Raw genomic sequence first — 26,546 nt, 5'->3', positions numbered from 1 at the left:
ACTGGGCGGCTTTTACGGTAAACCCCGCGATTCTTCTTCAACAACACTGCCATCTGATTTATAGACCCCCCCCCCCATTGCCTCGCTGCGAAGGTCACAATCGCAAAATATCGTCACCAACTCCCTTCACACAAATCTACAAGAGACTCCATATACACACGCAACAATGGCAGAGAAGAAGATGGAATACGTCAAGTGAGTTCTTCACTGCTGGAAGCAACCAGAGCTTTCAATGGCGAGTATGCTCATGTGAAATAGCTTAGGAAAGTCTGGCCTCAAAGTTTCAAAGGTCATCTTGGGCGCCATGAGCTATGGCTCTTCCAAATGGCAGCCATGGATTCTGGACGAAGCTGAGAGCTTGCCACTGCTTGAACATGCATACAAGTGCGGTATCAACACCTGGGATACGGTATGTTTATCTTCCGGGCGACCTCCTACACATCATTGCAATGATAGCGCATACGTGAAGCAGGGCTAACAGAACACTTTCAAGGCCGATGTCTACTCCCAGGGTATCTCCGAAAAGATCATTGCGAAAGCGCTGAAGCAGTACAATATCCCGCGCAGCAAGGTTGTCATTTTATCGAAATGCTACTTTGGTGTCGTCGAAGAAGACCCCAGTATCCCAATTGCACAAGCATCTGCCAACGATGCCGAGATGGTCAACCAAGTTGGCTTGAGCCGTAAGCACATCTTTGACGCCGTAGAGAAGAGTGTGGAAAGATTGGGCACATACATTGATGTCCTACAGATCCATCGTTTGGATCGTGGTACGCCCAGGGAGGAAATCATGAAGGCCCTGAACGATGTCATTGAGAAGGGCTGGGTGCGCTACATTGGCGCCAGCTCGATGGCTGCGTGGGAGTTCCAAACATTGCAAAATATTGCAGACAAGAACGGCTGGCACAAGTTCATCTCAATGCAGAACTACTACAACTTGCTCTACCGCGAGGAGGAGCGCGAAATGGTGAGCAACAGATTACAGGAAATTATGCGGGCCGCTCTAATAATTGTCTAGATTCCATACTGTCAAGACACTGGCGTCGGTCTCATCCCATGGTCGCCCATAGCCCGTGGTGCCCTCACACGCCCTTGGAATGATCGATCTACAAAGCGTGCAGAAACCGATAAATTCCAGGACCTACTCGTTTATTCGAGGGAAGACGCTGTTGACAAGAAGATTATTGAGCGAGTCGAAGAGATTGCAAAGAAGAACAACGTCAGCATGGCATGCATTGCAACAGCATGGACTATCAAGAAGGGTGTTTGCCCCATCATCGGATTGGGCAGCAAGCAAAGAATTGAAGAAGCGGTACAGAACGTTCACTTCAAGCTTACCGATGAAGACGCAAAATACCTGGAAGAGGCATACGTACCCAAGTTCAGGCAGGGGTTCTAAAAAGCGATTAGATATGATACATCAACATAGAAAAATATCATCAGTGTGTAGTTACTGAAGTTTGCCTTTGGAGAATGAGGAAATGGTGATATTTTACCTGAATGCCTTGTCTCCTTTTTGACAACTTTTTCACAAGTCGTCTTGAAAAAAGGATATTTATCAGCTCTGGAAAGAGGAACTTAGCAGCAGCCCAGTGTGTGTATATCGACTCCCGGAAGATAGCACCATGTCTTTTTCCGTCCAGTGTCTTCACATCGACTATGTCTCCTCCACCAAGTTACCTTCTTGTATATTTTCCCAACAATACTGACACCACAACGAACGCCACTATCACGCATTCACACCCACCCTCTTCACACCGCCTCAGCTCCCCATACCCCAACCTCAACCTCAACAGCAGAACTATTTGCAGGTGACACACATCCCATGCTCATGAAGTAGTGTAAATGCACTAACGAACATATCCTCGTTTTCCAAATCCGGTTGACGCAGTACTCTTGCTATTCACGCATGCAATCTACGCCGGAAACAGATTGAAGTGTAAGACTTATCAAGGGAAAAAAGCAAACGGACAGAATGCCATGGAAGAAGGGAGCCGTTGAGAAGATGTACGCTGCACTTACCCGACGGGTTACACAAATGCAGCTTGTGTTGTATGTGCATACATGTATGTAAGAACGAATGCAGTTAGAAGCTCACTCATGCAATATACACAGGGAGTATGTTTATGTGGGTGTGTCTCCGCGGGTATGTAGAGTAGCATATTGCGGTGTATGTAGATTACCATGTATGTATGCATACGAATGCCATTACAACAGCAACCTTCACCACCACCACTTTCGTCATTATCGTCGCACCAAACTAGCATTCTGCACGTAATCGAACGATCTACAATCCAATGTTCGCTCCACCGGAAAGCACTTTTGTCCCCTTTTCTTTTTTCCCTTCAGCTAATGCGAGAATGTTCGTAACGAGTCAAGACCCATATGTAGCAGCTAGGTTCTAGAAGCAAGCACCAGAAAAGAAAACATTACGGCATGTCAGGGCAGCTAGAATTTTCTAGCTTAGAGTTGCATTTAGTTGCCGTCTGCATACGGTTGGGACGGCTATTGTCTTTCCATGCATGCGTTTATTTCTCGTATGTCGTTCTTTTTTTTCTGCTTTTCTTTTTGGCTGCGGAGAAGCAGTATCATGTGCGGGATAGCGCAAAGTGAGTAAGCCCTAAGTACCAATAAGCTCTACCCAAACTCTACCCATCTACGTACCTAACTATCGACCGAACCCAGCCCCACCCATTGATTCCAGTTCTTGAGCCAAAGGTTTTTTCGGGAGCCCGTTTGTCTTACCGCTTAGTTTACAACGTGAATGCGTGAATATCGCTAGTCAAATACCCTTTTTCCAACTATCGTTCGCTAGCTTGTACCATGACAGCAGGAAAATAACGCAGGGCAGTAGACCAGACCCAACAAATCGATCGATTGTCAAAACAAGGGTCTCTGGGAGTTACACACCCTCACATACACACATATGGTCGCACACACGCAGGCTGAGCGTGACATCTTGACAGTTTGACGTTTTCCGGTGAAGGCTGGGGGGAATGCGAAAGTAACCCCGCACTAAGGAACACAGCCCAGCACTCACCACATGAACAACGACAACGCATACACGCAACCCCCTGACCCGGCAAGTGCTTAGAGCTAGCTGGAAACGCATCCAGCCACTACCATTATTCTTACCATCACCACCACCGTTATCAACCAAAGTATGTAGGTGTGTATTCCTCCTCATCCACCGCCGCAACCGCCAAACCCACCCACATTGCCGGCCCGCATACACACATTTCTCATGCACATCTGGGTGTTTGGTTCCGAGGGGCAATCATCGCACACCTCCCTATCAACCCCCTCTCCACCACACGTCAGACAGCGGATGTGCTCGGGAGCTAGGGAAGAAGGGTTCTTCCCTGTACAAGCCCGGCATCGTGACACACATGAGCGCACCACACACACCTAGTAACATACGCATACGCACGCTGTTGTGGGCTACCCCGGGGCCGCCAAAATGCATGATCGACACCAACAGCCGTCGTAGGATCCCCCCTTCCGTCTTCTACTACATACTCACTACTGCCTTTTCGACCTTTACCCCATTCGGCCTTTCCGATCTTGCTGTACATTCATACTACTTACCCTCTTAGGTCTATATCCCTACACACCACATGACTCACCCCACCTCCTCCCCCTTTTTTCCCTATAACCCCGTACTTTGGGCAAAAACGCAAAAAGAAATAGTAACTGTATAGATGAGATAACGTTGTTATCATGTGAGCAATTGCTAAACTCTCTCTGGTCGTACAAAGACCGTTTATTTTTTTTAGAGTTTACTAATTACAATGAATCAAGCAAACTTCTCCCATTGCTCACCCCCTAAAACCAAGAATACAGGGGGTGTGGGGTGGAGAGGGAAGGATTTGGAAATAGGGCAAGGAAAAAAGAAGCAAAAGAAAAAATAACAACAACAAAAGTAGTAATACCGGTCCGGTAACAGAACCAACCTGTGTTGTTGTTTTTTTGACTACGCATGCACATGCAACTTGTGATTTTTGACCTTCGAACCCAACAACTCGGTATTACCGAATTTCGCAAATCATTCGATTTCGCCACACACTTACCCTAACTTTAAGAAAAAATCCCTCTCGCAGCTCGTATACTTACTTAGCTTAATCCCGACATTCTCCCGAAACGCGACACCGCGGATGCAGAGCCGCAGAGTAGCAAGAAGAAGGGCCCCAAAAAAATAATAATTGCTCCGACCGATCGACCGAACCAGACACAACGATGGCGGGGAGGCGCGAGGGCAAAATGCAAAAGGCACACAAGTTAGTATACATTAGTGTAAAAAAAAAGGTCGCTAAGTTAGCATTAGCTAGCTTTCCCATTGTCCATTCTAACCCCCCCACAAAAAAATCGGGCAAAGAAAGTAAAAGCTGAAACACCGCCTTTTTGAACTTAGTACGATCGCGGGCATGATGAGGGTTTCTTTCCTTTTGGAGGGCTGGCGTGGGGAATTTCGTCGGCCTAAGCACGGAGTGTTGTTTTGATTGGAGGAAGAAAAGCAAGGGTGGTTCGAGACGAAGGGGGGATGGGGGACAGGGCAAAGGCAAGGGCAGCTTTATGCGGTAATCTTAATGACCTGCCAAACAGGCGGGACAGGAGATCGGGGGAAGGAGGAGGCTGAGGAAAAAGACGACACTGCGGCTGTCAGAGTTGCTCAACTACTACCATTGTTGGGCTGGTTAGTCAGTTTCAACGCACACAATTTGTTTCGGGCCAGGAAGAACTTCACAGAAACTCTTTGTTTTGTCTATAATGATAATAATTTTAAAATATGATAGATTTCCAGATTCCAATCCATGCCAATAATCCCGGTGATAGATACATACTCGTTTTCAGATGAAAGAGGTGGCTTACTCACAGCACACGCGACTACCATAGATAGAGCTATCATTGCTGGAGGAGTATGTCAAAGCCATATATGACCAAAAAGAGAGAGAAAAATAAAAACAAGCCGCTCGCTCGCTATGCCAATAACACAATCGTCAAGAATGAAAAAAGATATTTTTCTCTTGGAGGATTGGTGTGGACTGTTGCAATCAACAGCACACAAGTGTCGGAGATGCGATACCTATCCAAGGAACCCCGCCTCCAACTCCACTGCTCGCAAAGATAAAGGAAAGAACAATAAACCTTCAAACACGCAGGACTTTCAATTCCAGTTCTGCCTATTCGCTTGCTTCAAAGATCAAATAGTCGTGATCGTTGTCATGGCCGTGGTGTTCGTGGACCATACGTCAGCCGTCTCCATTCAGAAAGTCAATAAAGGTCGTATGGATCGTTTGGAAAGATAAGTAAAAACAAAAAACATCAGTCCGGTGCCACCCGGTAGAGAGCGTGATGTAGTTGGGAAGTTGTGGGAGCCGGAGCTTGTTTAAATCGTTGATCGAGCCGAGATCGCAGAGAAAACATGGCATCCAGAGGACACCGGGGAATCGCAATAAAACGCAGACACATTCGTTCATCGTTTGAAGTTCAAGGATCGTCAGCCGTTAGATTGCAACCATTGGGCACGTGAGTCGTGGATCGTTCTTTATATGTATGATGTGCCGTGAGAGCAGGCTGCATTGCGTTGCCGGTGGATGAGTCGCGCGTAAAAGATAGGCGGTGAAGGGTATGTGCAGCCTACGGATTAGACGATAACGATATCGTGAAGACGCAAGTCGATTAAAATCTAGTTGGCTCGGATGACGAGCTTCGAGAGGAACTTATTTGACAGCGAGTCGAAGTCCGTACGGTCGAACTTGCAGTCACTTCGTGACCGAAGGTATGGTTCTGATGGCCATGTTAGCATTCGCAAAGGCCAAGTGGAGGCTGATAGTATTTACCATATTTGGTGACATGCGCGCGGACCTCGGTCATGGCATCGCAAACCGCAGGGTTCGAGTTGAGCAGGTGGTGGTGTTTCCTAGAGTCCCACTCGGTGAAAGCGGGAAGCTTCTGGGAGATGGCCGAGAAGAGGCCAACAATGACACCAACGGGCGTGCCCTCCATCTCACCGCAGAACTTGTGAACAGCACTGATGTCAGGGACACGGTAGTTGCAGTCGAACTGGATCAACTCCCACACAGCCAGAAGAATGGCAGCGAGCATGAAGATGGTAGGCCAGTTCTTTAACTTGTCACCGCTGTAGACGGACTGGTAGAGCGAAGACAGCTCCTCAAGGACATCCTTTTGCAGCTCGCGCCACATGTCGGCAAGAGCACACTTGACTTGGAAGTTGATCATGACAGGTGCAATGGTCTTTCCAGAGAACTTGGACTGCTGGTCTTCTACCTTGCCAGGGACGTTCTCCTCCTCACCCAGACCCTCGACCATGGTGACGTGGAGAGTCAGGTTGTAGGCAAGGACAAGCTTGAGTGCCTTGCGAATGACTGGAAGCTTCTCGCGGCAGTAGAAGCGGTAGGCAGTCTTCAAGAGCTCAGTGACAAAGTAGGTGCCCTCAAAGTACTCATCAACAAACTGCTCGAAACCACCATCAATGTGGCGATCAAGATAGTCGGAGAGCATGGCACGGGGAATACCCTCCATACCGGCGGACAGCTTGGCAGTGTTGATCTCAAAGTGGAGACCGTTAAGAGTCTCGTGCCAGTCGACACCGAAGCACTTCTCGTCACGGACGTAGACCTCACGAGCCATGATGGGGAGGTAGTGGCCATAGCCGTGGGTGACGTAGATCAAACGCTCTGCCGTCGAGAAACCCTTAATGTTACCAATAGAGAAGCCAAGGCTAACGTGACGCTCGTAGTCAGCCTTCCAGTCTTTCATAAAGTAGGCAATATCCTTGATGTCAATGCGCGTGCACGGGACCTGCCAGAGACGCGCATGAGATGGCTGGCAACCAGCGCACGGATCACCCTTGTCACACGTCTTCTTGAGGAACTTGCATCGCAGGCACGCACGGAGCTTGCGGATCTCGTGAGCTTGCTGTCGCTGATCGGGCCTGAGGGGGCCACGTCTCCTGCCAACACGCTTCTCACCAGTGTTGTCCTTCTTGTTGGTGTGTGCAGGCGTCTTCTTGACAATGGTCTTGGTGGGCTTTGATCCTGACGCGGTGGTGGGAGACTTCCTGCGGCGGGCTGGCGGGGAGCTGACTGCCGACGAGGTTGGCGAGGCAGTGTTCGACGACGATTGCTTGATGACGATTGGCTCTACGCGAGCCATGGGAGGGCTCACAGACTGTGTGGGCGAGATGTAGCTGGGGAAGTCGTGGTCACTGAGCGTATATCCGTGACCGTGGCTGCAGTGATCTGAGTGGGAGTGGGAGTGGATGAGGTCTAGGGTGTTGTCGGTCTCTGACTGGGGCGAGTGCATGGGGAACTGAATCTCCTCGAAGCTGCTGAAGGAGTGAGCTGAGCGAGGGACATCAGAGTGATTTGAGGTAGATGAGTCGGAACCAGTGCGAATATGCAGCGACTGAGCTGGGTTGAAGATGATGGCTGAGTTTTCAGAGTAGTCGTACGAGTTGCGGTGGTTGAAGCCGATGTCGACCCAGCCGTTGTCACTGCTCGAGAGCGAACGGATCTCCATCCAGTTCTCGCCTGGTGAGCCAGTGGAGACGCTGTTTGCAGTGGCGGGGTTGGAGTTTGTGGCATAATCGGGCGCACTCGATATGTTTGTGAACTCGCTCTGGAAGTCTGCCATCTGGAAAGGAGCAGTAGTCAGAGTGGGAAGCTCCATGCTGGTGGTAGTCATGAAGTTCATGGGGGCCATGGACATGGAGTTCATCATGACATGCGAGTTGATGCCAAACTCGACAGGCGACGTTTGCAATGGCCCGCCGTACGAGGTAGTGAAGTCGGCACCCATGGTCATGGCGCCCTGTGAATAGGTGTCCTGGGTGAAGGCGCCGTCGGTGTTGATGTTCATCCAGGTGGCCAGCATGGGGTTCATGGGTTGCATGGCGGCGGGGAAACCAAGGCCCATGTTCTGGTGGAGAGGAGTCATGCTCGTCGAGCTCGCGTGGGAGCTGTGTGTGCTCGAGGCGCTGGAATCGGTGATGCGTCGCTGATGGTGCTGATGTTGTTGCTGCGACTGCTGCTGCTGCTGGGGCTGCTGGCTAGCATCGTGGTGCTGTTGTTGATGCATACTGCCGGGTGAGATGGGCAGCGGCCAGGTTTGCGGGAAAGTGAACGTTTGTCGGTTGGGATCAAAAGATGGGTCGAAGGTGCCGTCTACACCGTAGATGGCCCCGTCAAAGTCGATGTGTTGGTTCTCCATGTTTGCACGGAGAGAGGAAATGGGTTCGAGTCTTCTCAGCCTCCGTGAGCTGGTAGTAAGCGGTGAAGGACGGCGGGCGATGGGCCGACCAGAGTGTAGGCGGGTGGTGCCAAGGCCTCACACCGCTTTTTGTACGCACTCCCAGCCCCACCCCCCAATGGCTCGACTAGATCTGCACCTGGCTGGGATAGCGCCAGAAGCGCTGCAGCGGTCCGCTCGATTCGCAATCGAGGGCAAAGAAAAACCCTGATGGGCGACGGCGTGGGCGAGGGTTCCCAGACTGGCACACCCGCGAGACGAGCGCCTGTCCAGCCAAAGCCGCCGCCAGCTGTGGAGAGAGGACGGCGCCTGGTAGTGGGTGAGCACATGGCCCAGCGGCGAGAGAACGACGGTGCTGTGTGCTCGCCCAGCGACACGCTCCACCTGCGCGCCTCGTCGTTGCATGCTAGGCACTACCACCAGCTCCGCCTCTCGGCCGCTGGCTGCTGGCTACTGCCCGCCTGCCTCACCCACGCAAGCTGACGCCTCGCCCTGCCGCAGCCTGTCGCAATAATGCCCTTCCCTGCCTCCAAGCCGCCGCCTGTCGAGAGACGACCCCGCCTGCGATAATGTCCCGATAAGCGTTAGACTCTCGGGGTCCTGTACTACCATGGGATCAGCATGCCGAGAGCGTTGGGGATGCCGCAAAAAGCAACACAGAGGCCCTTCCTCTGCCTGGATTGAACATACTCGACCTGCTGTCTCTCCATCGCCAGCTGCCCGTGCGCCCCTCATCCGACTGCTCTCTGCACGACCAGTCCGGCATGCAGCCAAGCGACTCGGCCTGCGCTACGCTCGGTCATGGGCGCATCTAAGCATCTCGACCGACACGAAGGGCTGTGGAGCCACTCGACACTACCCTCGACCAGGTTCACCATTTGCCTTCCGGGCTCAATCTGGCCCCAGAAGATACAACGGCATACTGCCCTCCATGTAGACACTCACCGACACCACTTGTTGAACGCCTCACAGGGCATGTCATCGTCATCGCCCGAATTGCTCTGCTGCGAGGCGAGCTATGTATGGCCGCCATGCCATGCTAACCTCCGCGCGCTGAGCCCACTTCCCGGCCGGCGGCCCTCGTGCTTGCAGCCGCTCGTTACTGCTCTAGTATCTTCTGCATGCTGTCAAGTCTCCTCTGCGTAACATCGCTTCCAGGCCTGTTATTTTGGCCCTAATGTCTTGCAGCCAACCTATCGATTATTGCCGCCGTTTCAGCAATTGTGTCATCCGTCATGCTCCGCCGGCATATCGCCGCTAACCCAGCGACAGCCAGAACAAATAGCGATCCTCATTTGCACTTGTCCGTGTACTACCTTGGTATCACCCTTGCTGTACCATGCCGGTAAATCTCCGTCCAAACTCTCCTCGCTGTATCTGTCATACACTTAGTTTCGCGACTGTCTGACGGTACTAGGGCTTGTTGTTGACACTTCGCTATTCTGTCGCAATCGTTTCTAGGCCTTTAGAACAGAACTCAAAATCGGGTTTTGTGCCTGAGGCATACTGGATAACACATCTTGCAGCGCTGATCCAGGATAGTTGGTGGCGTCGTGTGGGGCTTGCTGACGTTCCTCGTTATCCCACGTAGCAGTGAATATAGAGTGGTATGTATGTACATACATATCTAGGTGCTTTAGAACAGACGAGAACAGTTGCCAGTCCGGATTTGTATAACGCAAGCTAGCTGCGTTGAAATTGGGTGGGTTTGACCCTTGTTTGGCTCGGTTCGGAGGACCGACTATGGCGATTTGGTGGAGATAGCGTTGCACTGCGCTGCGCTGCGCTGCACTGCATGTAAGATAGATCCTACCAACGGTCCTGGGCACATTCAGCTTCGGTAAATCGAAACAAGTCAGCGCTGCATCTCATTGCTTCTTGCATGACTTGTCACGGTTGTAAGATTACAAGCTGCGATGGTTGGTGGTTGTGAGACCTTGTGGGCAACTCATGTTCTTGTAGCGTTGGGAAAGAAGAAAGAAGACAGTAGCTGATAGGCTCAGACGTAAGGGGTTGCACGAAAGGGGTGTGCTTGAGATTTGTGGAGAGCAAATCGGTAACTAGTGATCAGGGATGACAAATCTGGCTTGCCCCGTTGATGACTGGAAGGTGTTGATGGTGAACTGGAGGGTCCTTCCCACTCAACCATGCCGAGACAAGATCTGTCTTATTCACTCTATAATCACACACTGTAAGCAGTCAATTAACATACGACACCTCCTTTATTACTGCAGATTAGCAAAGTACCGATGCCTACCGGATTGCAAATCATATTCAGTTTGTTTGTGTTACAATAACTTCACCAGATGCCAACAAGATGGCCCGACAACAGATGGAGGCGAGAGTGGTGATTCTTCCCAAGTTGACCAAAGAAGTACCATCTGCTCTACCAATTTCGCTATGCACCTTACATGGAGTCCCCGACTCCAGTTTCTCGGTACAAATGTGCTATTGCGCCACATAACATGCTTTGTGCGTTACGCACCTTCGGGCAGTGCGCCCCGCACATTTCGTCGTTGCGGGGTAGTAGCGAACCAATGTTCTCAGCAGTTCTCAAAAGCGAAGCAAGGCTGGCTACTGGTGAAAAGTCTATATTACGTGTATCCAATTGGAGGAGCTGAATCCGTATCGAGTCCGCGAAGCACTGCGTGTAGCTGGCTTTACCGAGAACGCAACAGGTGTCGATGTCCCACACGTACGTTGTGATCAGATGGTTAAAGACAAAGCCTTTTAAAGACAGAGTCTGAAGGGCGGAACGGAGGAAAAATGATTGAAAGTAATCGCAAATACAAGAGAGGTTACCCGTCTTCCGTAGATTTCGGAGTATTGGGGGGTAAGTTACACAGAGCACAGTCGGCCTTCGGCTCCACGCGCATCCCCCATGTCCCGATTAATGCGGACAAAGTCTGAAGCATTTAAACAAGAATGAGAAACATAGCAATGAGTAATCAAGAGACGCTTGTCCTCCACAAATTCAGATAATCAGCCTGAGTTTGCTTTGCGTTGTATCAGAGAAGCAACAAGCATTTCATCACCTTAAGTTCCACGAAAAAGCATAATATGGCACACGTCGGCGCGCTGCCCAAGATCCATCGCTATATCACCAGCCACAACGACGAAGGCAAAGCCATCTTTAGCAGCGCCTTTGACGATGAGAGCAAGATGAAGCCCAACTCCGACGGTATCGCATTCGCCCTCAGCTACACAACCAAAGGCTTCCCTGTCGACATGAACAAGGACAAAGACCTTGGCGTATACGGCGACTACCTCCATGACGCGCCAGGACTTGTAGTCTCTGGTGGGACAGTCTTACGACACGTTGATATTCCTCCCGCCACGGAATGCACAATGCACCGGACCGTGAGCTTGGACTACGGTTGCGTACTCGAGGGGGAGATCGAATGTCTACTTGATAGCGGCGAGAAGCGCTTCATGAAGCGGGGAGATGTCGCGATTCAGCGCGGGACCATGCACCAATGGATCAACCATAGCCCGACTGAGTGGTGTAGGATGCTTTTTGTATTACAGGAGTGTCAGCCATTGAAGCTTGGAGGTGAGACGGTCGGAGAGGAGTTGGCTGGTATGGCGGGCGTGCGGCCTTCTGATTAAGATTAGCAGCTTTGTTGTACGCGTGAAGTTGAAATTAGGATATGGGGCTTGGATAAGGAATCGCGGATATATTGCTATCGGTATCGATATGGGCTGCGCTTCGAGTCTGGAGTGCCAAGCTAGCTAGTACTATCCAATCTGATTACTCCCCACGTGCTCCACCTTTTCTTCTCGACATGCGACATTCGAGAAGGGCAATCCTTGACCACAGTCGAACCATGGGGTTTGCACACCAACACAGACCGTGAAATCTTCCCTCCAACTGGTGGGGTGGCTACATCCGCACTCGAACAATACTAAGCGTTCCTGGCCAGCAAAGCCATTGTTCCCGACAGCCACTCACACAAACCCTAACAACGGACCTACCAGATCCATAGGTCTATAGGCGCATGTAAAAGGATGGCGCTTCCTTTACGTTTCTCTGCACAAGAGCCCTCATCCCGCTTGGAGGAAATCGTTCCCGAGTCTAAGCGGATTGAAGAACTCTCAGACGAAGAGCTCGACAGCGAGTACGAAGACATGGGTACCGCCACTGCAGAAGAGCAGGCAAACATTGCATACCTGGAAAGTATCAGAATACCGATCAAGGATTCTCTGGTCACCGAATCAACCAAAGTAGAGGATGAGACATCCGCAGTTATCCTACCATACCTCGAGGGTAACCCGAATGATTTTCCTCTCAATGCCTTTGGTATTCCGAAACTCCAAAGGGACAGGCACGAGGTCATGCTGAAGAGGATTATTGGTGACTACCCGGCACAAGCGGCTGCCATGGATGCTGCCCGGCCGTGGATTGTGTACTGGGCCACTCAGAGCATGACTGCACTAGGGCTTGACATTTCCGATTACCAGAAAAGGTGGGTTGGCCATCTTGATCCTGTGTCTACTTATGCACTGGACATGACAACCGATATATTGAATCCTGGCCTCTGACTACATACAGGGTAGCACATACCTTCTCACTAGCCCAACATCCCGATGGCGGGTTTGGAGGCGGCTATGGTCAATATGCACACCTTGCATGCACATATGCGGCGACGCTCTCCATCGCCATGGCCGGAGGAGACGAAGCCTACAACACTATCAACCGCAAATCGCTATGGCATTTTCTCGGGCGTATGAAGCAAGCAGACGGAGGCTTCACAATGTGTCAAGGCGGTGAAGAAGACATCCGGGGCGCTTTCTGCGCCATGGTCATCCTCTCCCTCACCAACCTCCCGCTCGAGCTCCCGCCTGACGCCCCCACACGGCAACACGGCCTGACCAATTTCACCGACAGGTTGGGCGAATGGGTTTCCCAATGCCAATCCTGGGACGGAGGCATCTCAGCCGCCCCCGGCAACGAGGCCCACGGCGCCTACGCCTTCTGCGGCCTAGGCTGCCTCGCCATCCTCGGCCCACCAAAGGAAACTCTACACAAGTATCTCGACGTCGATTTATTGACCCGCTGGCTCTCGTCGCGTCAGTGCTCGCCTGAGTGCGGGTACAACGGCCGCACAAACAAGCTGGTGGATGGCTGCTACTCGCACTGGGTCGGCGGCTGCTGGTCCATCGTCGAAGCGGCAACCACCACCGGTCTGTGGAACCGCGCTGCACTGGGCCGCTACATCCTGGCTGCGTGCCAGGAGAAGAAAGGTGGTCTCAAAGATAAGCCTGGGAAGCATTCTGATGCGTACCACACGTGCTACAACCTTGCTGGGCTCAGCGCTGCACAGCACCAGTACGTGTATGATGAGAATGTGAACAAGAATTTGGGTACTGGGAATTACGGGGCCCCTTATCATTGGAAGTCGCAAGGACGATATGCCGGGGATCAAAAGATTGTATGGGATGAGGGTGATGTAGTGAAGCCTGTTCACCCTATCTTTGTTATTCCTTTCATGTCGGTGTATGAGATGAGAAGGCATTTCGAAGAGAAGGAGGGCTTTTGATAGATATGGGGAATGAGCTCTCATGTTCTGAAATGAGAATCTGATTTTTGTGCTTAAATCATTCGATTCCATAGTCATAGCGTAGTCATAGTATCGGGCCTGTTTTTCCTTCACTTGACAAACAGCCATCGGAAAGCATTGTGACTCCAAGTTTCTCGAAGAAGCGGCCAACATCACCACAGGATATGAGAGCCGTAAGTAACGAAGCATAAGACTCGGTCGACAGAGAAAACATCTGACTAGCACTCTTTCCATTGCCCAAGTCACTTGCAAAAAAATACCTTTAGAGAAAAATATAGCCTCCCATAAGGCATACAAGCCCTGCTCTACATAAAGACAGAAACTCCAAACACACACCCATTTGAAACGCTTTGCTCGACACAGTAACACATCAATCCCCTCCATCAGAACGCCAAAAGATAGCTACTTTCTTTTTAGTAAGGGATGTGATAAACAGGATCAACCTCCACCTTCAGCAATAGCCTTCAGCAGCCCGCCAATGTAATTCCTCAGCGTAAGATTATGGCTAGCCGTAAAGGCAATCTGATCTCTCAACGGAGTAAACATGCGCGGGACCCATCCTGCATTCTTCGCTTCTTGTTCTTCCCTCTCTTCATTCTCGCGTCTTTGCTCGGACGCTGCATCGTTGAGACGCGGCTTCTTACCGCTCGTCGTAGCTCGTCTCGCAGCTTCAGGACTGCCTTCGCTAGCACTAAATGCGCGCTTGTGGTTTGGAGATGATGGTAATGTAATCTCCGTGACGGAGGTCGGCGGTGGGATCTTGTTGAGCTGACGGGCGAGATTGCGGAGGACGAGCACAGAGGATAGAGGAAGACCGGCGGCATCGTTGGTTTCGTCGGTGGCGGTGTTGTAATATCGGAAGTTTGGGGCTGAGTGTAGGCCTGACGAATCCTCCCTGCCCATGCCGTTTCTGCTGACGGAGTTGGGTTGACCGCTCATGCCTAAGCCGCCCAGTCCCACGGGCTGTCCGAATTGCGGCTGGAGGCTTTCGTATCGCATCTGTGAAGAAGAAGTCATGGGCCGAGATTCTGATGGTGTCCGGTTGTGCTTTGCATGAATAGCATGCTTGATGCTTGTGTCTGGCAGATGCGTCTTCAGATGCTGTCCAGCTTCAAACGCAGATTCTGTACCATTGGGAGAGAAGCGCGTACAACCACCCCAGTGACAAAAGTACTTAGAAGGTGGACTTGCTGAAACCGCGTCTCCGTTTTTCATGTCGATGTCAGGCTTGGGCTCAAGCAGCCACTGACCTGTCTCCTGATCACGAGGAACTTGGAGATGCACACTGACGACGTGTTCCCACATAGATCTCGCACCGGACGCAAACTCACCGCATTCGACGTTAGATGTGGAGTGTTTGCTATCCGTGTGGCCGTTCAACAAGCTCGGTGGATGCCAGCAGCAGCGCATATATGGCCGCTTGGTGCTCGGATCGACTGGTACGGAGCGTGGCCGTATACCTCTTATGGTGTACTTTGGTTGCCCACCTACAGTCAAAACTTGAGCAGATGCACCACCAAACGTAGTCGACACGTTTGTGATGAAATCTTTTGCAGGCATGAGAGCCTTAAAAGAGGCTGGATTATGTGCCATGTGCTCTGAGAAAGCAGCGTTGTATGCTGACCAAAGTTGAATCTGTGTGATTTCGCCCGTAGGGTCTTCTTCAAAACACGTCTTAAGCCATTGTGAGCTTCTCTCTGGTTCGTCAAGAGTGACTAGATGATCGATAATGGCGGATGACAGCTTTGGTGTGTTTTCTGGTGGTGCAGATGATTTGGTAGTCTTTGGGGTGCTCCTACGTTCCTCATAAGCAATTGCACCATACTGCAGCAGTCGCACCAGTTGCTTGATAACACCTTCAATATCGACTTCATGTACGAGTGTCTCAACATTATCTGGGAAACCAGTGAACAGGTAGAGGAAGTCTAGGCAGGCTATGCGGAGATCTTCGTCTTCTACTAGCAGCCAGTCGCATATTGACTTCAGAGTCTTTGTCGGTACTTTCGAGAGCTTGTTTGTGACATCAAGGTTCATAGATATTCGTGCAAGTGCTCTCAAAGAGGTAATAATCCGACCACGGTCATCCGTGTCGATTTGCGCTAGCAGAGAACGGTAGAGCGGGCTTTGAGAGTCCAGCATCCAGTACTTCGTCAACTGCTCGGTAATTTCAAGGGCGTAATGCTGCAGCTCTACTACAGACGGATGGGCGGGTAGATTGAGGGCAATGACGGTCATATCCTGAATGGACGGTACGAGAGCGGCAAACAATGCATTTTCCTTCAGCATAACCATGTTCCGGATAATCAGTGCGGCCTCATTGATCATGTTGAGCGACTTTGCCGTCTGTTCAGGTAGGAGACTGTCATGGATGTCGAGCGTGCGGAGAGCAGAAATGCGCTCAAGCAGGTCGGGGGTGCCAGATAATCCATTTAGGGTCTGCGGGTTGCTGAATTCCTCTTCGAGGTAACAAATGTCCCAACTCACGTCGTAAAAGAGCGCGCCCACATCGATGACTTTGGCTATGAGTGCTTCTGCAAGTCCTGGGAATTGATCGAAGCGATACTTGTCGCCTCGCTCATGGGAGATCTTGACCAAATGGTGAAGAGCATATGCCTCCTCCTCGGGTTCCTTTGACCGTAGCGCATTGAGAGCGCGAATGTAAATGCTGGGTCCAGGAAAGCCGGTACCGGGTAGCATCATGCCTTTGAGTGGGACTGGCCTGTTCTTCTTGTTAAGGATGTACTTCTTGCGTGATTGTACGTATGTATCGAGGGAGTTTGACGGAGTTACGACGGGCTTCATGGTGGCTGGCACGGCTGTTCGTGGCTCATAATTCGCAATTGTCATGGCGGCTCCACTTGTCCCATATCCGTTGGCTTGCGACGAGTTCAGGTGGCCCGTGGATTGGCGAGTCTGGCGAGTCGAGGCTTCAGGCTGGAACAGCACTCGCTGAGGCGGCGCATGGCGGAGGGAGCGCGTCGACCGCCCAAGGTTGGTGGAATCGTCGACTTCCATCTTGTCTTCTTTGGGTGTCTTCTCCATGTCGTCTTCTTCGTCTGATTCCTCCTCTCCCCTTAGCCGCTCGGCTTCCCTACTACTAGGCGGGTGGAAGTTCTCTACAGTACGGTTCAGCAAGTCCCCACCCTTGGCGGACACGTTCTCGAGGATTTCAGGTGGTGGGGGTTCGCGCTTGTGGACTGTGGATATTTCGTATGCACTATTTTATATGTCAGCCGGGATGAACCGCAAGGTGAGGCGCGAGGCCTGGACATACGCAAGGTTCTTGTAGTAGACAGTCTTGACCAGAAAAGCCTGGGTTGTTATGCTGGGGCTCTTGGGGAGAAATTCAGAGGCGATTCTCCGCCACGCAAGCTTGTTGTTCTTGGTATCAGAAACCTTGTCGTATCCTCCTTCCTCATTCACGCGTTTGTAGAGGCGCAAAAGGTCAATGTGTCGATTACCGATCTTCGGCTCGCGATCCAGCACAGTACTACACGTCTAGTCAATATGTGTGCGCTGGGTGCAAGACAACAGGTAAGATGACGCACCCGCGCTTTTCGTGGTATTCGGCCAAGGTATCCAGAAAGTCTTCCCGTTCTTGGGTGGGCTCGACGGAGGTTTCCTCTGTTTTGTTTGGGGCCATGTTGCGGCTGTCGCATTCACTGGAGACTACGGACGCACGGATCGGGATACATGCGTGGCTTGAACGGTGCGACATGCGCAATGGTGGATCTGCTGGTGAATGCGCGGCGCGCGTTCGGTCGCGATGATGGATGAGCGAACACCAGAACTCCAGAATGCACCGCGTTCATCTAGCGCCAAGGTCATGTGACCATGCCCCAATCGCGACTTCCTCGATGCATTGCACGCCTTCTCACAACCACATGTCTATGACCTAGGGACAGCATATGGCTAGAAACGAGCTTTGATCATCAATTCTTTCATCTCTTGAAGGACTAATTCATCTCTAACTGACGAACAGCTACATACTACTAACCGGCATGCTCTCCCTTCCGCTTACGAGTTTGTCCACGGCTCAAGACGCGGATGCCAAGCAGCAAAAGTTCAACTGGCAAAAAGAAACACACGACCTCACTTTCGTGATTGACAGCTATGGTGGGCGTGATAATGCTCAGCTCATAAAAGTGGTTCAGGGAACGCAGGTTCGGGTACGAGACAAGCCTGATGCCTGTTCATCATGGACCTAATGACCGCATGTGTTCAACACATTTACTAATTTCTTAAATACAGCATCTGATAGAGATAGAGCGACTCGTAAAGGAAGGGGAGCAATTGGTTCGTCAAATGCAAGATCATGGAGTGCAAATGCAGGCGGAACAGCTGCCAACCTCCGCTATCGTTCGCAGCCCATTGCTTGCTATTCGATGGCGATTGCCCAACCAAAAGGTACAAAAAGGGCTAATTTAATTCCTGCAGCTCTGACAAGGAGTACAGGTTCGTCGTATCCAAATCAGGTTCAAGTCCGAAAGAGACTTTGACACAGCATTCAATCGCCTTCGTCAAATCGGCCTCCACATGAATGGGCACAACACTGCATCGTCCATAACAGCTCCATCTCCTAGTCCATTACAAGTATCTTCAACATCCTCTGGACCAGTTCTGAAATCTACTACTTTTTCTGAGAAATCTATGAGCAGTGCCAGCCTAGGAAGTGGACTGACCTGCCCTCCATCGCGCTTAGCAGAAATCTCCAACCGACCTCAAACGGCCGCCAATGCATCTACAAATTTCGAGCCTCACATACACGCAATTGCTAACGCTCGTCTGTCGCCTGCTGCTCCAAGCTCTGACCGAGGAGATACTCTTACTCCAACTTCTTTCTCCAATCCACTGAATCCACCAGTACTTTTCCCTCGGCCTCAGTCTGCTACCGCTGATATTCTGAGTCGTAGTTGGAAAGATGTCTCTCCCTTCTCAGATCACTCTAGCTCCACTATAGAAGAGCCTCTGCAAGCATCTACTGAGCGCCCAGAGACTGCAATGCTTTTCAACCGCCCAGGCACCGCTGAAATGCTACCGCCGCGACGAGAACTCCCTTTCCAACGCCTATCAGAGCCAAGATCATCGGGAAGTGACAGTGGGCGGGCTCCTGATAGTAGACCATCCACCGGGTTGATGGGCCCTCCTGCTCTGCCACGTTCAGCTGCCCAACGACCCGGATCCAGTCGTAGCGCAAACAGTAAGGATATCGAGCTTCCTCCTCTGCCACAGCCTACTGTGATTGACAAGGTTGGCCGTGGAAAGCAGCCAATCCAGCAACCCCCCGGTGCACCGAACCAGGACCAGAACTCATTTCAACGTGCAAAGACATCCCCAAATAACTATTTCGCGAATGTACCGTCACTTACAGCATTATCGTCTTCGTTGTCTTCTCCGCTATCTTTCACAAATTCGAATTCCCCTGATTCGATATTGCTACAGAACCACAGTACGTCAGGTACTGAGGCGAGAAACACACAAGGATCAGTTCCAGGACCTTTTCATCGTCCACTTACTACACCTGCAGGATCAGAAGCTAGCCATCGTATCTCGACTGCATCGATTGCCAGCGGTACTACAGTCAGAGCTAATGATGTCGAGCGCCTAGCGGCATATACGATGCAATCTGACGAAGCCCGTAGAGCGGCACTCAATGAGTTCATCTTCCGCCATCTTGAGAGCGACGAGTTTCTCACGTTAGTGGAGGACGTGGAAACTGCTTGGGCTCGGGTTGTCCTCGGCATGCGATGAAGCAGTATTAGTTACCAGGCATGTGGTATCGGAAATAACAACGACAACGATGATGGTAATGATGTAAGATGATAATGTGTCATGAACAATGTGAAGAAGTTAAACAACGTTTTGTTTTTTCGTCGGTGGGCCCACATGAAGGAAGAATGTACATACACAAGAATGCCAACTTTTACATCAAAAAAAACATTTTCAACCTCCTTCTTTTCGTCAATGTATCCTTCCCTCATCGCCAACAACATACCCTCTTGCAATTCCACTTCTCCCCTCTTCCATCTTCGCCGCCCTCGCACTCCCCACACCTTCTTCTCCATCCTCCCCATTCTGATAATCGCTACCCAAGCCCTGCCATGTGCGATTCGATCGCAGATACTCTGCACCCGGCGACGCCACACCACCTACAGCCGCAACATCGCCATTCGCGCGTTTTGCCAGAGCAGAACTAGCCGAAAGCGCGCCATCACCATTCGCAACCGCCTTCGCCGTATTCCTCGCCGCAGCAGACCGCATAGGCCTCGCATGCGAGACATACTGACCAGTCCGAAGATCAAACTCCGGGGGCTGAGACTCGTCTTCCGAATCATAGTCTGGATCCTCATTTCCCGCTTCCTCGCCTTCTACCTCCTGACCTGCGCCGCTTATCGTCTGTCTCTGTTCCTTCTTGACATCCTCATCCAGCACTTTCTGAAAATCCGGCTCCCAAGCCCCCGTCCACACGCGCTCGGCATCGCCCTTGAGCGCAACACCCAGCTCCCACGGCGTAATCATGGGGCGCCAGAAATCTCTGCTCTCGATTAAACTGCTCTCCCAGCACCCGATGACGACCCAGCCGCCTACCTCGCTGAAGTTTGCTACTTTGGCCGCGTTGACCTTGCCCACGACAAAGGTATACGACTTTTTGCCTGCGGCGGCGATTTGCTGTTGGACGTGCGAGAGGATGTGCATGTAGTTTTTCACAGAGAGCGTGTTGATGAGGATGCCGAAGATGGGGGTTGTAGAGAGGGAAGTTATGAGAGCGTAGCGTCTGTTTAGTGTTTTTGATGTGCTGGCTAGGGAGGCGGAGCTGGCTGGTTCGGTAGTGGGATAGATGTGGATTGAGGATACGCGGGAGGAGAGGGCGAGGAGGAGAGATGTAGGTGGGTCGGAGATGTGGAAGAGGGCGTAGTCGCGGAGGGCGTCGTTGCCTTTTTCTTGTACTTCTTGTGGGACGGTTCGGTTGGGCAGGGGCGAAGATGGCTTGTGTACGATTTCTGTAGCGTGGAGATTCGTGTATCCGTCTTCGTGGAGGTGTTGGTATAGACGTGGGATGTGGTGCGAGTACGGTATGTCCGCCATGAGAACTACTTTTTGGTCCTTTTCTTGGTAGGTCTCCTTGAACGTTGCGATAGTGGCGTCGATGTCGAGTTCCCGCTCGGTGAAAACGTAAATGACTGGTAGTCTTGATGGCGGCGATAGACATGAGCGGCCGTAGTGCACGACTACATCTGCGTCGACATGCTCTGCAGCCACTTCGTCTACACAGCACGCGCCATATGAGGTATCTCCCAGTATAAACAGTTTTTCCTCGACAACGCCTCCGCTATCTTGTAACCTGGCTTTGTTCATATCCGTAGCCAATTCTTCTTCAACAGTTGGCGCTGTTGTGTCATTCAGCGGCTGCCTACTCTTTTCTCGTTCGCTACTACTCTGCCCTTTCCGCTCCTTCTTCAGCCCTCGAGTCAAATGATCATATACTCTCGGTGCATCGCCGAGCATATGATCTGGAAACTGCAGGGCAATTCTCTTCCATTTTCCTTCTCGTATTTCTCGCACTGTGCGTTCAATCTCGTACGTGAGCACAACCTGCTCGTCTGATAATCGAGGCAGATTCGAGGGATCCACAGCCGGCGTCGGGTCTTCGAAGATGTGTGTATCGGGTGTCGAGAGTACAGGCGCACCCTCGAGCGCTGGGACGGCCATGGTGTATGTTTGCTGGTTGGGTACGTATATTGTGGTTGGTTTGCGTAGAGAAGTGTGGCGGGGTCATGACTTTTTTCCCTTTGCTAAGTGGGATGGCGGGGCATGCATACATACGCCGCGGGCCTCTAATGCAGGGACGGACAGGGCTGCCGACGAGCCGCAATAAAAGCTCCAGTGTTGATGCGTTCAATTACAATAGGGGGACCGGCAGCAAACACATCGCAGAATACAAATCAAAGGCTAGATTGCTATATAATGGGAAAGAGGTATCATGTGCTTCTAACGCTAAGAAACATGCAAGGTCTAAACCGCCGCAAATATGTCATCCAACAAGTACAAGGATAGAAAACAAAAGCCTACATCATCATGTAGATAGACCCAGCAGCTACCAGAGCAAGGCCAAAGAGGTTGGGCACAAACGTGCCCATACCGCTGTTCTGTGTGGCATTGGCTCCTGGAATGATCATCTTCGGATTGTATTCCGCCGGGCTGGTAACCGTGGTGCCATTCCAGCAGTATTGTTGGAAGCACTGATTACACACCTCTGGAACAGCTTGGCCGTTGCGCTCCAAACTCCTGGAAAGAATAGCGCATCCAACGCAAGTAGGCCAGTTGTTGGCACCCTCACGTGTTCCGTTTGCCTGGGTCACAACCTCGTAACCATTTTTGATCATACCGGCGCGTTCTTCAAGGGTATACGAGAGCTTCTCAAATGTTGACGTGTTGGACCAGAAGGAGTAAGGAGCGTTGGGAAGGTACACGATGAGAGGAGGAATGTTGTCCCCCTGTGTGACATTCTTGCTGTTACATCCAAAGAAGGTAGGTCGGTTGTTCAGGCCAAGGGCTACGAATGTATCGTGACCTGGGATGTAAGGGAAAGATGTCTTGTTCATGATTGGCGTTTCCGCACGCTCGTAGGTGGCAATAAGAGCAGTGCCATTGGGCCAATTTTGGGAAGGGTTGCTCTCCACAACAGTATCGGCAGACGAGTCGACAGCAAAAATGACATCAACCTGGCGCACGGGTTGAATGACTGGGTTGAGAGGAATGTTCTGGAGATCTTCGCCGCCATCTACAAGCGTAAGGCGCTGGCTAGAGGCGCTAGGGTTTGTGTCGTTATGATATTGGTAAAAAGGGTTAGGCGTGTAATCTGCGATATCGTTTGAGTCGCGTCCAATCCTTCCTAGAATACTATTTGCGAGACTCCTGAGAATATCGGGTATATTTTGGACACTGTTCAAAGTGAGGAAAATCTGATTGAACAATGAACTGCTCGTTCCCATGACAAACCCGAGATTATCGAATCCGGCAACACAGCCTTGGTTCTGGGGAAGCTGTCCTTGGCTGAAATTCGAACCAATGTACTTGAGCGGGGCGAATCCGAATGTTGTGGGATCAAAGGAGCCCATTTCGAAAGGGTTGAACTCAAAGACGGTAGCGTTGAGGGAAATGATCAAGTCTCCAGGTGCTCGTTCGTCAGCTATGAGGATAGGCATGGGGGTGTTTCCAGATGAGAACCCGGGGTCATCTTGAATAGAAGAGAAGGTATAGGCTAGAGGAGTTAGCGTAGAGCATAGGATGGTGCACTTGCGGACATACCAGGTGCTCCATCAGTTGCGTTGATGAGCTGAAATGAGAGGCCTCGACCATAAAGATCAGTAATAGAGGTGTTGAATCTACCGGCTGGCGAGTCGGCCTTGTCGTCGACAGTGCTGACTAGGTTTTCGAAATATTGAGCAGTTGAAAGCACCTGGATGCCCGTTGAGGGGGGTCCCGTGAAAAGCGAGTTCTGGAACTGCCAGATAGGAGTGTTCTCGCCCTCTTTGGTGATATCCTCTACCGAAGTGAAGTTGTTGGCGTAAATGCTTCCAACTAGCCATCCGCCACCAGACAAGGCTGAGACGTAGGTAGCCGCCTGCAACAAGCCTCCCAGGTGACCGGCATTTGTCGAGCCGGAGGTTCGGTTGTCGAATGCTGCCAAAGCACCTGCGCCATTGAGCAAGGCACGGTATCCGCCGCCGGAGAAGGAGATTGCAATGTTTGGCAGGGCCGTGGTGTTGTCGCGATGGGTATCAAGGTATGTGCCCACGTCGAATCCTTGGATGTTCACCCTTTGCAAGAAGGCACGCATGGGCTCTATGGTGTTTGGCCTTCTCTTCTTGAGCCATTCTGTCTCGGCGTTGGAGAGCCCATCGGCAGACCGAATGCTGGGGCGTGTCGAGGGACAGGTAACTTGGGCGGGAGCATAGCCATTGGGGGCTTGTGGGGCGGCGCGCTTCCATGATTCTACAGCGCTTGTTGGAGGCGCGACTCTGGCATCGCGAGGGCCCAGGGCAGATGCTGTGCCTGCGTCAGTAGCGGTTCGTGGGGGGTTTGGGGGTGTCGCCTACAGGTCGCTAGGCTGGCTAGTGCCGAAGCCGACAGCAGAGAAGAAGACCGCATGCTGGTAGTATCAAAAGACACTCAGTGCCAAGGTGCTAAGGGGGTCAGTAGAATGACTGAAGTGTGCACGTCCGGGCATGTGGCAGACGGCCATGTTAAATGCTGCAATCCCACCACGGACGACCGTGGGTCGCTTCAAACGGATGGAAGCGCAGGAAGCGCTAGGAGACTGGTCTGACCTCATCCCGTACGTTGGTCTGCGTGGAGGAGCCACTTTGGTGTGGCTGGAGTCGCGGAGCCCTGGCGATCCCCTATTAGCCTGCTCTATTTATGACAACCTACTAGTGACCTGCCACTTCCTGACAGTGGTGTGCCCGCCTTTCCAGCCGTCAGCACCACTGTTGTCTTTCCTGCATTGCCTCTTCGTCCGCAGCATCGGCTATGTCGGATACCCTTCATGGCCATTGAGCTTGTGCGTGTGTCAGGCCCATTCATAGCGCGTAATTTCTTGTGGAGCACTGCCAGGGATACGAGCCTACCTAGCAACCGCCACACCATCATCGACATTAAACGTCCCCTTTGTGCTCATTTGAGACGCCTTCGCCAGCCTTGGGAGGTCAGCAATGATTATGTGTTGCCTTCAGGCCACCATCTACTGTTATCCCTCTACGGCTCTGCACGCGCTCAGCCTCGTGTCTCCGCAGTTAGGCATCCTGCTAATTTGTACCCAATCTCCCTTTTGGATGGTAACTGCTCTCATTGGAGCGTATAGTAGCCGTCCTCTCCAGCGCCAACGTCAAGACGTCGGAAACGTAGCCCCCCCGTATTCCGAGTCTCTGCTCCGGCCTTCCGCGGCTCCACCGTGACGACTAAACGGGGACGAATAGCGGTGCGGAGGTGTTACAGCCTGTGGCGCTTGGACAAGGATATTCAGTGTGTTGTGCTACTCTTGCGCACTAAGTTTGCGGGAATAACGAAGGAAAAAATGCGCAAACCTGCATAGAGTAATCATGCGTATGAGGTATAAGATGCGAAGATGCAAAAGTATACATGTGTAGTAGTGTCTATACGCTCATCATTCGGGCCGTGCTGACATGTGACTTCACGACTGCTTTTTCCCTCAATGGCTACCATAACATGTTACTATGGCGATCAATTTCTCAGACAGCACACGTATTTATATGTATTACTAGCCACTAGTCTCCGTCTTGTTTTTTTTTCATTGAAACAACCATGGCTGGGCCTCAAGTGCCTTGCATCGGTCTGAACGAGCGCTTGTAATCCCATAATGCAACAAATGTACTTTACGATTTTGTTAACTCTGAGATACATAAGCTAGGGCAATCTGCGTACGGGATACTAACATGTTCGCATAGATAATGTTAACATGTTCGTGTTTGAGCGATGACTCCACATCATGTCTATTTTGCTACAGCCTCCTATCAAACTTACCCTAGTCTCCCCAGACCTGGATAACCCCTGTATGCGGACACCTGCTGTCTTCATGCGAACACGTATTGCGTCTCCAAGCTTTAAGGCTGTGGAATAGCTATTTGCTTGTTCAACAAACAAGAAACATGATGCCGGCTACGGCCCAGTTCAATCTCAGCTACGTAATGAATAATACAATGATCGTTGTCTACCGCGTTTACGCTGAGGTGCGTTGAGCAAAGAAACGCTTGTTGCTTTTTTTTGAGGGTTCAAAAAAGGTTATGAGATTTGTGTTTTCTTGATTCGTGCTGACACAGTGCAGGATGTGAAGCTCGAACTCGGGTTCTCGTGTTCCAGATAAGCATTTACTGTGCCACAGTGTTGCAGCTGCCGATCTGCCTAACTTGACCCACTACGATAGACAAGATCCATCTGCGAATCCTACCAGGCGATGTCCTACAACATCACATCACTACCATAGCCCAAATCCCATGCTGCCATCTCAGTTCCAAAATCGTGTGCAAGCTGCACACAAGACTCGAGTTGCGTGCCAGCTTCCATGTACACAGTTCGCACACACCCGCAACGCCTAGTAGACATTGCAATAAACATCACGCGACTGGTGTTTGAGAAGGGATTTGTAAAAAAAGAACATCCCCAGTTTTGGTTAAGTTTCCCATACGAACTGGTTTATGATAGACAGTACGGTGATTTCTTATCCAAAGCGCGGTGTGGACACTGCTTCATCCCCACGGATTAAGAGAGAAGTGTGCATGTCTGCGCTGCACCTCGGACGAAGACAAGTGGTCGGCAAATCTCCGTTGTGGTCGACTCCCCGCATTGTACCCGGCCATTACCCCATGACATATCCACTTCTGCTTTTTTCCCACCCCGAAAACCTAAACCCCGCGAATAGATCGCGACTACCTCCACTCCGACCCTTGTAACGCCTCTTAGTCTACGGAGCACTCCTTGAACCGCCGTATATGCTGGCTAAACGGCTAAATACTACCGCCTTGACCTAGATCGCGGTCTGCACATCACTGTTGGAATTCGGTTGACAGCGACAATGGCACCTCCGACTTCAAAGACACAAAACCCTTTTGTCCGTTGCATGAGAACCAGCTGGGATATCCTCCAAACCACATGCTGCATGCAGAAATCCATCATGGCTTCGTCACACGTGTCGAG

At 51.3% G+C, this 26,546-nt stretch overlaps 8 protein-coding genes across 8 annotated transcripts; 4 read left to right on the top strand and 4 right to left on the bottom strand.

The window, feature by feature from the left end:
* Window positions 1-76: 76 nt before the first annotated feature.
* Window positions 77-1,458, top strand: PSV08DRAFT_230520 (NADP-dependent oxidoreductase domain-containing protein). Its single transcript, XM_014225539.2, has 4 exons — window positions 77-195; window positions 259-409; window positions 494-967; window positions 1,019-1,458. Exons 1-4 carry the CDS (start codon window positions 167-169, stop codon window positions 1,397-1,399), a joined length of 1,035 nt encoding a protein of 344 aa, XP_014081014.1. The 5' UTR covers window positions 77-166; the 3' UTR covers window positions 1,400-1,458.
* A 4,038-nt stretch (window positions 1,459-5,496) lies between these two features.
* PSV08DRAFT_16481 (uncharacterized protein) lies at window positions 5,497-8,283 on the bottom strand. The gene is made up of 2 exons (XM_014225538.2): window positions 5,841-8,283; window positions 5,497-5,787 (listed from the first exon to the last, which is right to left on the bottom strand). Exons 1-2 carry the CDS (start codon window positions 8,230-8,232, stop codon window positions 5,687-5,689), a joined length of 2,493 nt encoding a protein of 830 aa, XP_014081013.1. The 5' UTR covers window positions 8,233-8,283; the 3' UTR covers window positions 5,497-5,686.
* A 2,934-nt stretch (window positions 8,284-11,217) lies between these two features.
* On the top strand, window positions 11,218-12,038 carry PSV08DRAFT_230515 (uncharacterized protein). The gene has a single exon (XM_014225537.2). It carries the CDS (start codon window positions 11,332-11,334, stop codon window positions 11,878-11,880), a length of 549 nt encoding a protein of 182 aa, XP_014081012.1. The 5' UTR covers window positions 11,218-11,331; the 3' UTR covers window positions 11,881-12,038.
* Window positions 12,039-12,063: 25 nt separating this feature from the next.
* Window positions 12,064-13,912, top strand: PSV08DRAFT_16473 (terpenoid cyclases/protein prenyltransferase alpha-alpha toroid). Its single transcript, XM_014225536.2, has 2 exons — window positions 12,064-12,737; window positions 12,824-13,912. The coding sequence occupies exons 1-2, from the start codon at window positions 12,280-12,282 to the stop codon at window positions 13,809-13,811; spliced, it is 1,446 nt and encodes a 481-aa protein (XP_014081011.1). The 5' UTR covers window positions 12,064-12,279; the 3' UTR covers window positions 13,812-13,912.
* Window positions 13,913-14,051: 139 nt separating this feature from the next.
* Window positions 14,052-17,591, bottom strand: PSV08DRAFT_209780 (uncharacterized protein). The gene is made up of 3 exons (XM_014225535.2): window positions 17,381-17,591; window positions 17,107-17,322; window positions 14,052-17,049 (listed from the first exon to the last, which is right to left on the bottom strand). The coding sequence occupies exons 1-3, from the start codon at window positions 17,548-17,550 to the stop codon at window positions 14,271-14,273; spliced, it is 3,165 nt and encodes a 1,054-aa protein (XP_014081010.2). The 5' UTR covers window positions 17,551-17,591; the 3' UTR covers window positions 14,052-14,270.
* Window positions 17,592-17,833: 242 nt separating this feature from the next.
* On the top strand, window positions 17,834-19,583 carry PSV08DRAFT_188384 (uncharacterized protein; the record flags this gene model as incomplete). Its single annotated transcript, XM_014225534.1, has 4 exons — window positions 17,834-18,001; window positions 18,084-18,239; window positions 18,288-19,281; window positions 19,360-19,583. The coding sequence occupies 4 exons, from the start codon at window positions 17,834-17,836 to the stop codon at window positions 19,581-19,583; spliced, it is 1,542 nt and encodes a 513-aa protein (XP_014081009.1).
* A 27-nt stretch (window positions 19,584-19,610) lies between these two features.
* On the bottom strand, window positions 19,611-21,542 carry PSV08DRAFT_230506 (putative diphthamide synthesis protein-domain-containing protein; the record flags this gene model as incomplete). The annotated part of the gene is made up of 1 exon (XM_014225533.1): window positions 19,611-21,542. The coding sequence occupies one exon, from the start codon at window positions 21,540-21,542 to the stop codon at window positions 19,794-19,796; it is 1,749 nt and encodes a 582-aa protein (XP_014081008.1). The 3' UTR covers window positions 19,611-19,793.
* A 228-nt stretch (window positions 21,543-21,770) lies between these two features.
* On the bottom strand, window positions 21,771-24,026 carry PSV08DRAFT_209774 (lysophospholipase catalytic domain-containing protein). Its single transcript, XM_014225532.2, has 3 exons — window positions 23,933-24,026; window positions 23,142-23,882; window positions 21,771-23,094 (listed from the first exon to the last, which is right to left on the bottom strand). The coding sequence occupies exons 1-3, from the start codon at window positions 23,982-23,984 to the stop codon at window positions 21,899-21,901; spliced, it is 1,989 nt and encodes a 662-aa protein (XP_014081007.1). The 5' UTR covers window positions 23,985-24,026; the 3' UTR covers window positions 21,771-21,898.
* Window positions 24,027-26,546: the final 2,520 nt, after the last annotated feature.

The sequence above is a fragment of the Bipolaris maydis genome, assembly GCF_028858645.1.
Source record: "Bipolaris maydis strain C4 unplaced genomic scaffold PSV08scaffold_15, whole genome shotgun sequence".
Classification (NCBI taxonomy): Eukaryota; Fungi; Ascomycota; class Dothideomycetes; order Pleosporales; family Pleosporaceae; genus Bipolaris; species Bipolaris maydis.
The sequence above is the reverse complement of the archived record's forward strand: the minus strand, read 5'-3'. Positions and strand labels throughout refer to the sequence as shown.

Bases quoted from the DNA above. Each gene is read 5' to 3' on its own strand.
- PSV08DRAFT_230520 (XM_014225539.2), top strand. From the start codon at position 167: ATGGCAGAGAAGAAGATGGAATACGTCAA. The intron at 410-493 runs GTATGTTTATCT...AACACTTTCAAG, and splicing joins GTATCAACACCTGGGATACG to GCCGATGTCTACTCCCAGGG. The intron at 968-1,018 runs GTGAGCAACAGA...ATAATTGTCTAG, and splicing joins GCGAGGAGGAGCGCGAAATG to ATTCCATACTGTCAAGACAC.
- PSV08DRAFT_16481 (XM_014225538.2), bottom strand. From the start codon at position 8,232: ATGGAGAACCAACACATCGACTTTGACGGGGCCATCTACGGTGTAGAC. The intron at 5,788-5,840 runs GTAAATACTATC...CATGGCCATCAG, and splicing joins CGCGCATGTCACCAAATATG to AACCATACCTTCGGTCACGA.
- PSV08DRAFT_230515 (XM_014225537.2), top strand. From the start codon at position 11,332: ATGGCACACGTCGGCGCGCTGCCCAAGATCCATCGCTATATCACCAGC.
- PSV08DRAFT_16473 (XM_014225536.2), top strand. From the start codon at position 12,280: ATGGCGCTTCCTTTACGTTTCTCTGCACAAGAGCCCTCATCCCGCTTG. The intron at 12,738-12,823 runs GTGGGTTGGCCA...GACTACATACAG, and splicing joins ATTTCCGATTACCAGAAAAG to GGTAGCACATACCTTCTCAC.
- PSV08DRAFT_209780 (XM_014225535.2), bottom strand. From the start codon at position 17,550: ATGTCGCACCGTTCAAGCCACGCATGTATCCCGATCCGTGCGTCCGTA. The intron at 17,323-17,380 runs GTGCGTCATCTT...CTAGACGTGTAG, and splicing joins GAATACCACGAAAAGCGCGG to TACTGTGCTGGATCGCGAGC. The intron at 17,050-17,106 runs GTATGTCCAGGC...CATATAAAATAG, and splicing joins GTCTACTACAAGAACCTTGC to TGCATACGAAATATCCACAG.
- PSV08DRAFT_209774 (XM_014225532.2), bottom strand. From the start codon at position 23,984: ATGCGGTCTTCTTCTCTGCTGTCGGCTTCGGCACTAGCCAGCCTAGCG. The intron at 23,883-23,932 runs GTAGGCGACACC...ACGCAGGCACAG, and splicing joins ACTAGCCAGCCTAGCGACCT to CATCTGCCCTGGGCCCTCGC. The intron at 23,095-23,141 runs GTATGTCCGCAA...TAACTCCTCTAG, and splicing joins CGCAACTGATGGAGCACCTG to CCTATACCTTCTCTTCTATT.